At 44.2% G+C, this 12327-nt stretch overlaps 2 protein-coding genes across 2 annotated transcripts in view; both read right to left on the bottom strand.

Annotated features, from left to right (window-relative positions):
- Window positions 1-7151, bottom strand: part of LOC101785795 — a gene marked incomplete in the record, with an annotated part of 7608 nt that extends 457 nt beyond the window's left edge. The window contains 8 exon segments of the mRNA XM_012842851.2: window positions 1-1572; window positions 1702-1914; window positions 2020-3719; window positions 3827-4022; window positions 4566-4670; window positions 4891-5521; window positions 5705-6039; window positions 6453-7151. Of these exon segments, the coding sequence (XP_012698305.1) occupies window positions 1-1572; window positions 1702-1914; window positions 2020-3719; window positions 3827-4022; window positions 4566-4670; window positions 4891-5521; window positions 5705-6039; window positions 6453-7058 (5358 nt within the window).
- A 389-nt stretch (window positions 7152-7540) lies between these two features.
- On the bottom strand, window positions 7541-12262 carry LOC101782262 (hydroxyproline O-galactosyltransferase GALT6). Its single transcript, XM_004981321.4, has 7 exons — window positions 11174-12262; window positions 10850-11082; window positions 10460-10747; window positions 10253-10381; window positions 9991-10164; window positions 8565-8672; window positions 7541-8339 (listed from the first exon to the last, which is right to left on the bottom strand). Exons 1-7 carry the CDS (start codon window positions 11991-11993, stop codon window positions 8133-8135), a joined length of 1959 nt encoding a protein of 652 aa, XP_004981378.1. The 5' UTR covers window positions 11994-12262; the 3' UTR covers window positions 7541-8132.
- Between the last annotated feature and the right edge of the window lie 65 nt (window positions 12263-12327).

The raw sequence follows: 12327 nt of genomic DNA, 5'->3' as shown, positions 1-12327 counted from the left end.
GCTGGTGCAAGAAGATTGAAGATGAACCATAATAAAGCTCACATACTCTCTAATCAATTGATCTTCCGTGTTAGCATCTAAACCATTACGCAAGGAAATCATGATGTGATTTTTAATAATGTCATGCCCAGATAACTTTCGCACCCCAATCTTTTGCAGAATGTCTACCAGATCATTCGTTCTGACTTCTTCCATGAGGTATTTATTTTTGCAGGATGCAGAGAGAAGATCAGGACTTACAGTTCGAAGATTACTATACATAACTGGGAAATTCTGAATGCTACTTTCAGGAATGGAATTGACAATATCATATGGTAACCATATAGGACCATCTTCAACAGAGCTGAATGAACCGTCTGAAAGTGGGATGCATCGTATTTTTCTAACCGTATTCAACAGATCATCTTCGAGGCTTCTTGTTAAGGAAACATTTCGAGAAGAATGAGAAAGCAACGTCAAATAAAGGGTAACAAACCAAGCGCATAGCCACTCCAGGCCCAATGACTCGATACAGCCATCAATTCGGCAAATAGATGAGATGGCATCTATCAAAATGTTTGGTCCGTAGTCATGAATACCTAGAGCCCTTGATAAATTATCAGATATAACAATATCTTTTGAGAGATAACCAAGACCAAGATGTTCATGAAGTAAGCCATCGGACAATAGCATTTTAGTTTGTTCATCCCAACCCCTAAGTGTATTGCACGGAAAGACCCATTGCAAAGTAGAGCCATCCAAAAACATGCAGCGGGTCAGACGCAACTTGGAAAGGATCAAGTGAGGAAGGTGGCTGAAGAATCCATGAACTTCTCCCGCTAGAGGAATAAAACTCAAGAAGGCTGTGACAGCTTTTCCAGGGCACCTCTGAAAACAGGGAAGAGCACAAAAGGTTTCTTGGGCATTGACAAACAAAGAAGGGAATTCAGACAACAACCACTGATTCCATGCACTATCCGCATCCACTTCCTCTCTGGAAGAAGGTAAAACAAAATCTCCTTGAAGAATGAATTTAAGGCCGTAATTCCTCAGAGGAAGAAAAGCAAACACAGGTTGCTGCTTTAAGTAAGGTTCATAATCTCCTTTCTCAGTTTCCTGCAAAGTAAATGCCACAGCTATCTCTGTGGTGCACACATCATGCCGCACAATAGTACCTTGTAACCTCTTACTGACCACCAACCAACTCATTGTCTCAATCCCATGTGAGATTCTCACAATGCCATCACCAAGAGCCTCCCTTCTCATAATCAGAAGTGTGTCATCAAGCAAATTCTTGAACTTAATACATTTTAGTCGGTGAAGGAACAGCAGAAGAGATGGGTGGAGATCTGAAAACATAGACACAATGGAGCACATACCAGTGCCCTCCCTAAATTTTGATCTGAAGGGAAGTAAAATGCAAGTGTTCCACAAGGAACGGGCATCCTTGTCATCTTCAATGGCTAGCATCCTACTAAAAGAAGTGGTACTGTAAGGTGGAACTGCAGTTGGCAATACAAAACCAATCTGGCCATCTGTGATATCAAATTTCACATGGAAACCATTTGAATGGATCTCCGGAGCATCAGTTACCTACAAACATATTGTCAAAATTAAAATGGTATTCGAATCCCAGATAATTGAAAAGGTCACACAAGTTATAGGACAAGTACCAACTACAATAAGTAACCAGAACAATATCCATGAAACTATGTAACCTACCCGGAAAACTGATTTAAATCCAATGCCTTTATTTCCAATATAACCCCGGTTTGATCCTTTCTTTGTCGAGTTACCAATATCACAAAGTGCTCTAATGTTCTGAGCGGAGAAGCCCCTCTCGTTGTTTAGAACAACAATACCATTCTCCTGGAGAATGAATGCTAATGTTGGTTCAACGTCATCAGGATACGCATTGTCATCAGCATTCTGTACCTGATGTGCAGAATAAGGTCAGCAAATAAATATTCCTAAATTTCCATGCAAATGCCCTGGAAGCACACAACAAATTCAAGTAAAAAAGGAAGTGTTCAAGCTTACCAGCTCAAGAAGTAGATGAGAATCCTGGGAATATAGTTCTTGCGAAAGGCAATGCAATGCTCTGCCAAGTCGAGCATGCTGCTTTTTCAACAAGCTATTCTCAGTGTAACTTAGGGCCTGATCAAGACCAAACTCTTCACGGCGTATAGTCTCAATAACAAGAGACGCTTCCTCAAGATTTGTTTCTCCCATCATGGAAGATTGTTTAGTATGTGATTCTGCAATATCTGCCTCAGTTCCAACAGGATTTAACACCTTACTGTCTTTATTATCTATACCAACTTGATCATTTGTGCTAGGAAACAATTTTCTTCTCTCATCCATCATATCAACATCACTAGAAATAAGCAAGTTAGAATCTTCGCGTGTTGCTACCTCAGATGCAGTTGATGTAAGCTTGGCAGAAGAATGCTTTTCTTTCTGCACATGAACTTCTTCAGTTAAACACAACCTACGGCAATCTTCAACCCATTCTGCAACTCCCAGTGACAAGCCAATATCATGAAGCATGCAAAGCTGCCAATCTTCAGTGGCTACATGCAACATGACTGAATAGCAGTTCTTGGTAACAACCCGAAGTCCTGCCAAAAGTATGTCTGCTGCAAGACTTCGGAACTCCAAAGGTAGATGACCAAGACAGTCGAGTACAAATTTCGCAATCAAATGAACTGTGTCATCAAAGTTTGGCAAGCTGTCAGACCTAATACTTTTTGCAGAAGATACCTGACAGTTTTCAGAATTAGTGTTCATCAAATCATTGTTGTTGTCTACTATGAGCTTTATTGCTCGCTCTGCATAACATTTTAGCAATGACATTGGGGTGTTTGTGGAACCATCGTAAATGTATAGCAGTGAAAGCAATTTCACTGCCACTTGAAATGGTGAACGCTGAATAATGGCTTCCAAGAATTGGTCAACTGTAGCTGATGGATCTACTCTAATAAACCTACCATCTGTGGTCACAATGCATGATAGCTCTTGAATAGGGCCAGTAGTCAGCAACCAACGTACAAAGGAACCCAGTGTAGGAGCAAACAGCAGATCCCAATGCGACCAAATATGCAAATCAGACAACATAGGAGCCCTAAGTAAACAATTAATTGCCTCTCGTGAACAAACTGTTCCCAAATAATAATGTTGTTCAGCAACATCGTTGCCCAGAACATCAACATTTTCATGTCTACCTGGAAAATTTCCAAACCACCGTTTCTCCAATAACGAGATGGAAAATTTCAAAGTATTTGTTTGTATGTTTTTCCTCTGCCTCTTAATATAGCCAGGAAGCCTTTCCCCAGATTTGTCTTGCATAACATCAAAGCTAATTGATGGGAATTGCCTTTTAAGTATCATAACTAAACTGTCCTCTGAAAAGTCACCATCTTCCAGCCAATTACTCTCAGCTTGACAGAGTAAAACTTCAACTTGCTGCTGTAGTACAGAAACTTCCAGAGATGAAGAATCACAAGCACCCCCCTTCAAAAAACTACTCAAAGCAGTGGGGAAGTGATGACAATTTTTCTCCAAAAACTCGAGGAATGTCCCATGTCCAAGAGCACTAAATTGATTCGCTGAAAATTGAGTAGTAACCCATGTCTCACAATCATGAAGTGCCCTCACTTGCAAAGCCACATCACCAGAGACTTTACTGTTGCATTCAATATATTCTGTAATCCTCCTGATGACATCATCAATAGCAACACCTGCATGAACAAATGGAAATATGAAAAGGGGCCATTTGTTTGTAGCATGCAGTTGAGAGTGACAACTGCAGTTCAGAGAGAGAGGGAGAGAGAGAGAGAGTACGCACTATGTCCACTCCCATTGTCTTCACTCCTATTATTGGCTCCATTAGCAATACAGCTAGCATTTTCTTTATTTGGGGGCTCGATTTCCATAACTTCTGTGGTAGTGTTAGGAAGAGGGCTTGAAGACACGTTATTCTCACTAGAAAGCTGTATCACATCGTAAATGCTATCCAGCAGACCACATCCCATCGATTTAACCTGCATGTCCATGTGGCAGAAAAGTTTAAAGATCTCAAAATGGTAACGCTGAATATGCATGGTCAACAAATCTCTCCCTACCTAGAATTACTATATCTTGCCTATCTATGGCATCAGATACAGAATATGCATTACTATGTAGGGTTTGAAAACGTGTTAACACCTAAACATGCGAACATTTGAAGTTTTCCTGAATTGTAATATCAATCGCACAATCGCTTGAATGCCAACTTGCCAATTCAAAAGTAAGCATCTTATACCACACCCTATATCAAACAACTTGATGATTAAACAACTTTTTCATAAATAAAGGTAGCTCAATGGTGGGGCGTGGGGCACAAGAGACAAAAATAGGATAAACAAAAATGTGCCTCCAAATCAAGTAAGATGACTAATTTGTGCATTATCAAATCTAATAGATATCATGGAGGAAATAGAGGTAAAAGGTCATTTTGAAAATATGATACCCGTATAGTGGATAATGAATACAGTACGTGTTTGCAATGCTCAAGTCAGATAAATAAAGGAGGGCAATCAACTCACGGCAACATTGAGAAGGCCAATGCCTGGGTACTGCGAACAGAAATTTATTATTTTCTTCTTCTCTGATGGTGTTCTTCCATAGTAATTTGCTATCATTTCCAAAACCTGCATCAGTGACAGGTACAAAGAAATTAGTTCTAGAAATAGGATAAGTCCAGACTGAGCATGCCTCCTGGTAAACAACTAACAATCAATTAAGTTTCAGATAAGTTGAGAAAATGGATGATGTATGCTTGCTTCCTCATTAGAGGTACATATATGAGATTACTTAGATTTGCAATTATGTAAAGAAAAACATAGATTTAACCATGAGTACTAAACATACCTGTTGGACTGGATGTTCACGACATGTTTCCTTCCATGTTGTTATAAAATTCTCCAGCTTACCTATGCTTAAGAAACAATTCGGTGATGCTTCATGCTTTTGCAACTTTTGCTGCTTTTTAGGCAGCTTGCACGAAGAGCTAGGACTCTCGTTTTCTTCGAACTTCCTTTTTTCCCTTAGTTTTCCCTTTTTTCCGCTCTCTCTTGCCTTGCTAATCTCTAAAGCTGGTTTTTTATTAGTCTCAGATTTCAAACCAAGCCTTTCCATTTCCTCAGTTTTTGAAGGATAAGGGCAGCTATTTACACGCTTATCATCATCTTTTTTATCAAGAACAGAACATCCATTCTTACTCTCATTGTCATCAAATTTACCCTCCTCAGCGCTACTATCACAATCAGTTTCATCATCGGTTGAATCAAAATGAATATGTTTATTGATGCCTGGTAACTGTTTTATACGATTAGTTAGAGAATTGAACCTCTTGTCTAACGCCTGCTTGTGAGTATGGTAATTTGTATTTTTCAACAAATACTTCTCTTGGGTACTATGGCCAGACCCACTCTTATTTCCTGGAAGCTTAAGAGAAGACAGTTCAGTTTGCCTGGCCTGCCGGAGGAAGGAAATATGCAACCTACAAAACCTCCCTAAATTAGTGAAAGTAGAATGTTTAGATGATAACATGAAATGACCAAGAGGCCAAAGAAGGCATTTCTATTTCAGAAGCGTACACAGAGCACACCAAAACTAATATTGGAATCACATGTTGAAAGATAATAAGTACAGCAAACACCCTGATTTCTAAACAAGTACATACCCCAAGCTCTGTACCCGCACACCAAGCTTTTCCTTTCCAGAGACTGATTTTTGCTCCGAAAGATAATTCAAGAAATCTTCAACTGTGATTTTCTTCTTAGAATTGTCCACAAATTTCTGCAGGACATTGATAATTTCCTCGCTACTAAGCTTTGGCATCATAGACAAATCAGATGGCACTGCAAAATAATGCCCAACAAGTGGGTGCTGAAGGAAAGGCCCCAATCCCAGCTCTTCAAACTGCAAAACCCCCTCATTCTTGCATATCTCAACCTCCAGATCATAAACCGTTACAATTTTTCTTGCAGCAACATAGCAATGAATGAATGCATTCACCTGACAAATACCAAGTAATGCCCATCAAAAGTCAATTACCAGAATCAACAAGTAATTTCAACCAAATAGTAATGACTTGTGAGTTGAAACTAATAAAAGGAGGTAAGCAAGCTTTGCAATTGCATGCAGAAAAAAAAATCCCTCACACTTTCAGTGAAAAGGATCAAGCATCAAAACTACTCTTGTCTAAATTGTTCAGTATAGTTGATAAGATGAAAGCAGCTGACTACTCCCTTACTTTATAATTATACAAGTCACTTAATTATTCTAGTTCCCTTACATGCTATTTTAGCCCTTGTCTAGGACAAGGCTATCTTTGGCATGTACCACAGCTTAATTTTTGCACCAAGAGTTGTAATGACTAGTCATAACACAAGGTATTCTAAGTGCGACTACAGGTACTGAGTACTGACCTTGCCCTCGATGAGGAAGAGGTCCCGAAGGAGAGGAACGTCCTGGAGCTGGACGCCGAGGGAGGCCCACGAATCGACCTTGAGCGCCACCAACACCGCCTGCGCCACCTTCCAACCCGTGACACCCTCCCCGCTCTTCACGAGCTCCTCCCGCGCTTTCCTCGCCGCCGCTTGCGCCCGATCGATAACGGCCTGCTGGCGCTGCGGCGGCTGCTGCTGTTGCTGTTGCTGCGGCTGGGGAGCTGGCGGCGCTGGTGAGGCGGAGGCAGCGGCGGCGGGTTTTGTCGGGCGGCGCTGGGTGTTAGAGGTAGGGGTTTGGTGGTAGGCATGGGAGGGGAAGTGATGCGCCTGCTGCTGCTGGAGTTGCTGCTGGTAGGAAGCTAGGGCGGCGGGATTCTGGAGGAGGAGGTCACTGACCATGTTGAAGGGGTTCGGCGCGAACAGGGGGTTAGGGGCGAAGCCGAAGGGGTTCATCCCGTGCAGCGGCGCCGCGCCGGGGTCAGGGAAGGACGCCGAGGCGGCGCCATACCACTGCGCGGCGGCGGCGGCGCGAGGGTCGTATCCGAGGCCGGGGCGAGGCCACTGGTGCTGATCGCGGCGGCTCATCGAGGCGGTGCCCGGTGGGGGATTGGGGTGGACGCGACGGGGAGAAGGAAGCAGGCGCGCGACGGCGGGACGGCGCGGCGGCTGCAGTGGCCAGTTTGGGGGTTGTCTGCTCTTATACGGCTGCAACTCTTCCAGTGGTGGTGTCAGTTTCCAACCCGTGGCCCCGTGGGCTGAAGCCCGAGATTTTCGACGTTGCAGGCTTCTTTAGGAGATTGGGCCTGTAGAGTTGGGCCTTTTCAAGCTTGGAGTATGTTGGCTAGAATGTGGTGTGCATTACATGAAACTCGTTACTCAAAAAAAAAAAACATGAAACTCGATTTTTCACGTAACGTACGTGTATATAATTCCAAGGACTTGCTTCAAATTATGTTAAGAATATTTTCGTGCATCCAAAAGGAAATCAAGCATATGTACATAGATAATTTTGTTAATGGGTAGATATACACAAATAATACACATATGTGAACATTGCACAAGACTGCTAGGAGATAAAATAGTTCCTGGTGATAAAACATAATAAAGCCAAAGTCCCGAACTACATTAACGTGGGAGATAATGACAAGTCTGCCTGCTAAATCAAGTCATTACTTATGACCATGTTAAAGAGAATGCACAGCAAAATTCTGTTACACTACCAAGATCGCTCATCTGTACCAGCTCAGCTGGGTTGTTTACTTGTTTATGATTGCAACCACAGCCAATCGTACCAAAAGCAGAAGTATAATTTAACTAAACTTTCTACCCTTCGCATTTACAAAAGAAGTCCTAAAGCAGCGCTCATACTGCCCACAGAACTTTCGTCCATGTGTTGAGATTAAAACGAGCACCAGAAGCTCAGTCATGAAAGGCGTTACAGGCTGCACTACACCCATTCCCTTTGTTTCCAGCTGAAACAGAGTCTGGTCAGCTGTACCAAAAAAATCCGTTAAATGGCCATTTGTTAGTCATCTGGAGGGCTTAATTTATCGTCAGCATTTCTTGAATCTTGGGTCTTCCAGGTCATCTAACTCCTCTGCAAATAAGGATGGGCGCCACTACCATTTAAATGTTCAAGTACCACCACCTCCATTATTGCTATCTCATATTGCAACATTGTGCTTTTCCAGCCTGCAGTTTGTCCCACAAACATAACATCTGCCTCGGTGATTGGTAGTGTGCAGTGTAATAATCATCTATGCATCCAAATTGACAAAATTTGACGCTGTGAACATATTTAACAAGTCTAGTGTTGTTGAACCGCTCGACCCACATGCCCATGCTCACATCCTCCATTTTGAAAAGCTGCATAGCAAGAAATGAAATTAGATTCTTGCCAAATCATAATGTACCGCCTATCTAGTGGTAGTGTAATCAAATTGTAGTTTGTTTATGAACTTCTGGAGGGAAAATATGATCAGATTGATCCCCAGTTATTCTTAAGTGTGCAGATTGTTGAAAACAAGTTACCATATGGGGGCCCCTATTAGTGTCATGAAATGCCGACCAGAAGCAATCAACTGAGCTTACCCTCAATTTATGGTTTACAAATTCCGATAGTATGGAATCTGCAATATCAGAGGATATAACATATCCAGGACCATTTGCGTAGATTGGATAATCCTCTTCTGGCCATTCCTGTAAAGCATAGAAGATAAACATAGATTAGAAAACGCACATGTTAAATGCAGAACTTCAGTGCAATCCAGTGTCCAGACAACGTTAAGGGGGGACTTGGTAGAAGAATGAAGTGAAAAGAATAATTAAAAAAAGACATGTCTCAGTGCCATAGACCATTGATTTTCCACTGACATACGGAGTCATGCACGGTGAAGTGACAAGTGAGGTAGAGGATGCTGCTTTGCTAAGTGTCAACTAAACTCAGCCTGATTGCATACCTGAAGGGTTCTATTACTGGTACAAGTATATGATATAAAACTAAAAGTGACTCTTACCACGAGATCAAAGGATGCACAATCACATCCAAGGGTAAGATATCTATCTTTGTACAGACTAATTCAACAAAGCAATAAAGCCAACTGTAGCGGTGTAATACCTATAGTCCTATACTCCTACACCAACAATCGGCTGCATCTGTCATGTCAACTTTTAATGCTACAAAGACTACCTGTGCACAAGCTCATGTTTCACTTTTGCTACATTGAATGCAGGCATGATCAAGTTAAGAAATATTACTATGAATTAGCATGTATTACACTGGAGTGGATATGAGCAGAGGACATACAGTAACGGAATTGACCTTTCAGCGGTTATTGATGAAAAATATGCATACATCAAGCCAATCTCAGCAACATGAGTTCTATGTTTTTTCAATACAAATAGCTTCGTAATTTTAACAATGAAACAAGCTAAATATTAAAGATGGATGCTGTAAATTAGTTGTGAAGTTCAGAAGATTCAAGGCTACAATTTCCTCAGTGCACATAAGAAAAAAGTCAACACACAGGTTGTTCGGACCAAAAAACAGGCAAAGTAGAAGCCAACAGTGTGAAGGCATTTACAGGGAACAGCTTGACAGAAGTGCTTTTGTTCCATGGGCAGTGATAATTAGATGAAACTTTTAACTTATGGAGATAATTTAATAGTTAATCCAGCCAGTAATGAGCAATATCAACTCATGTAGCGCACCATTCAGTTATTTCATATGTTTTACAGTAAATGAATCCTTCATAGATTTCTTTAAACAGGACAAAAGATTGGGTAAATTTGACATCAAGGTACCATGAATCAACTTTATACATGCTTTCAAGGTTTCATGAACAATTTAGACCCTACTAGGAACATAAATTTAATTGCTAATGTTGTTCAATACCCAGACAGACCAAATACCCAGTATCAAACTGTTCACTACAGCAATGTAGTGAACAAGACATCTTTTCAATCAATGAAAGGCATATGAGAACATAAACATTGTGGAATCAGATATCAAGTTTACCTCGTAAGTAACAGCCCATTTCCCATTGCGTAATGGCTTGTGGTGATAATTCATGTTCCCTATATAGAGACTTTCACCGTTCCGGATTTTCCTCACTTCAGTAATTACTGATTCAAGTCTAACAAAAGTATCATCATCACATTTCATTATGTATCTAGCAGATACAACACGGACCTGAGAGGACAAATTCATTATAGTGAGAAAGTATCTTACAACGACTTCATAGTAGCAAATTTTGAAGAAAGAAAGCTCTTAGACATACCCCATATTCGCATATGGCAATCGTCTTCAAAACAACCAAATCATAGCTATCCATGAATGGCACAATAACAATGTCCCCAAAAAACTCAGCCTCCTTTTTCAGCTCAGCATTAACTTCATTTCTGCCATGCTGCAGAAAAATGAAAATTGATCAGCTCAAGTCCATTGTACAAAAAAAGAGTGCTCAAGTTTGGCCTTCACGATTTACCAGGGCAACAAAAAAGCGGGCCACGACATTCAAAGACTTATGTGCAGCAGACATCCATGTCTTTCTCGCAGCCATACGCTCAGCAAAATGGTTGCCCGCTGACAGGATACCGATGAAAATCTCAACTGGTTCGTCTGGGAGGGGAGGGGCCTGCCAACTGGGTAACATCTCTAGGTGTTTCTGTGGAGAAAAGCTAGGATGTGTAGTGGGCAAAGTCCCCGCAAACACTGATTGCACATCAAGGTCCCCATTCAATGATAAGCCAGTAGCATCCTCAAGCACAAATCCCTGACAGCACCACCAGAGACAAAAGTTAACAACAGTGTCAAACGCCACCATTAATATTTCATTCCATTCCCATCACTTCATGGACAAATGAGAGCCACTTACAGTGCGGTATGGAAATGATGTCACATGCCGTCCATCAACATTCACATGGTAACCTTCCAATCCAGCAGTGAGAGTAAGAACAAACAGGCGGTCCTCCACGAATGGGTATGGCCAATCAACGGAGACAGTCTTTGTGCGCCCAATGAGCCGGTTCAGCCACCATGACGTCTTTGACTCCTCCAACCGCCTTTCGTCATCCCGAATCCACTTCTCACACTTCACCAACCCATCAACTGCAGAACGATTCAATGAAAACAAAATCATTGAGCCAATGTAATCGATAGCTTAACAATACATTATTCAGTGACAGCGCAGGGTGCATACCAGTCTCCTCGTCGGCACGGGACCTCCAGCCCTCGCAGCGGAGTGGAGTGCCCCACTGCATGCGGTAGCAGGTGTTCTGCTCGATCACCGGCTTGCCACTCCAGTCGCCGCGGAGGCGGGGGTTGAAGTGGAGAATCCTGGGCGGGTCCTCGCCGTCCACCGTCTTGAGCCCCTGCAGCTCCATCATGAACTGCGACACCATGATCGGCTCCTCCCCATCCTTCAGCAGCGTGATCTTAGGATCCCGCTCAGGGTGCGCCTCGTGCGGCGTCGCGGCCACCGTGATATGCGAGCCCAGCGTCAGCCCGCACGGCAGCTCCACCGCCCGCCCCCTCTCCCGGAACTCGTCGCCGCTGAGGACGATCGAGTGCGGGCACTTGCTCTTCTCCTCCTCGTCTGACGAATCCTCCAAGGACGGCAGGGTCGTCGCGAGAGTCTGCAGGTCGGAGAACACGCGCGCCCCTAACTCCGCGGCCTCGGCGGCGACCTTGCGCAGCGAACCAGAGCGTGTGGAGTTGAGGTGGCGGAGCTCGAGGCCGGAGACGATCCCCGACCGCCGGCGCCCCCCGTCCGCCGAGAGGGTCTCCCTGTGCGGGTGCTTCGACGGTCGCGCCGGCGCCGCGCGCCCGCCCTCCCACGCGCCGTCGAGGTGGAGCTTCCGCGACGCCGCAGCGGACGCCCCCGCCGCCCCGGGCAGGGACGTGGACACGAGGGGCGACTCGAGGAGCAGCACGACGAGCGCGTACGCGAGAAAGAGCGCCACGAACCCCTGGATCGCTCGGCGGCGGCACGGCGCGCCGGGCCCAGGCGACCTCCGCATTGCGCCGGGCGCGCCCGCGGCCCTCCCCCACACCGCAGCGCGCGAACCCTAACCCTAGGCGGAGGAGCGAGCGAGCTCTCTCGCGCGCGCGGGTGGCAGGATGGCGAGGTGCGCGACGCTGCGCCCCCGCGTTCCCCGGCTCGGCTCGGGCTCTGTGGTGGTGGGCGCGGTGGGAGCGAGGCAGCGGCGGAGGCGGCCGAGCCAACGAAGCGAAGGGGAAGGAAAAGGAAAGAGCCGGGGTTAACTTTGGGCGGACGTGTTGGTTTTTAGTTCCAATCGACGGTTTCGATCACATAAACCCGCTTACTTTATCACTAATCCCCCTCTTCCGCGA

The sequence above is a fragment of the Setaria italica genome, chromosome IX (assembly GCF_000263155.2).
Source record: "Setaria italica strain Yugu1 chromosome IX, Setaria_italica_v2.0, whole genome shotgun sequence".
NCBI lineage: Eukaryota > Viridiplantae > Streptophyta > Magnoliopsida > Poales > Poaceae > Setaria > Setaria italica.
This window is presented reverse-complemented; position numbering and strand designations above follow the sequence as displayed.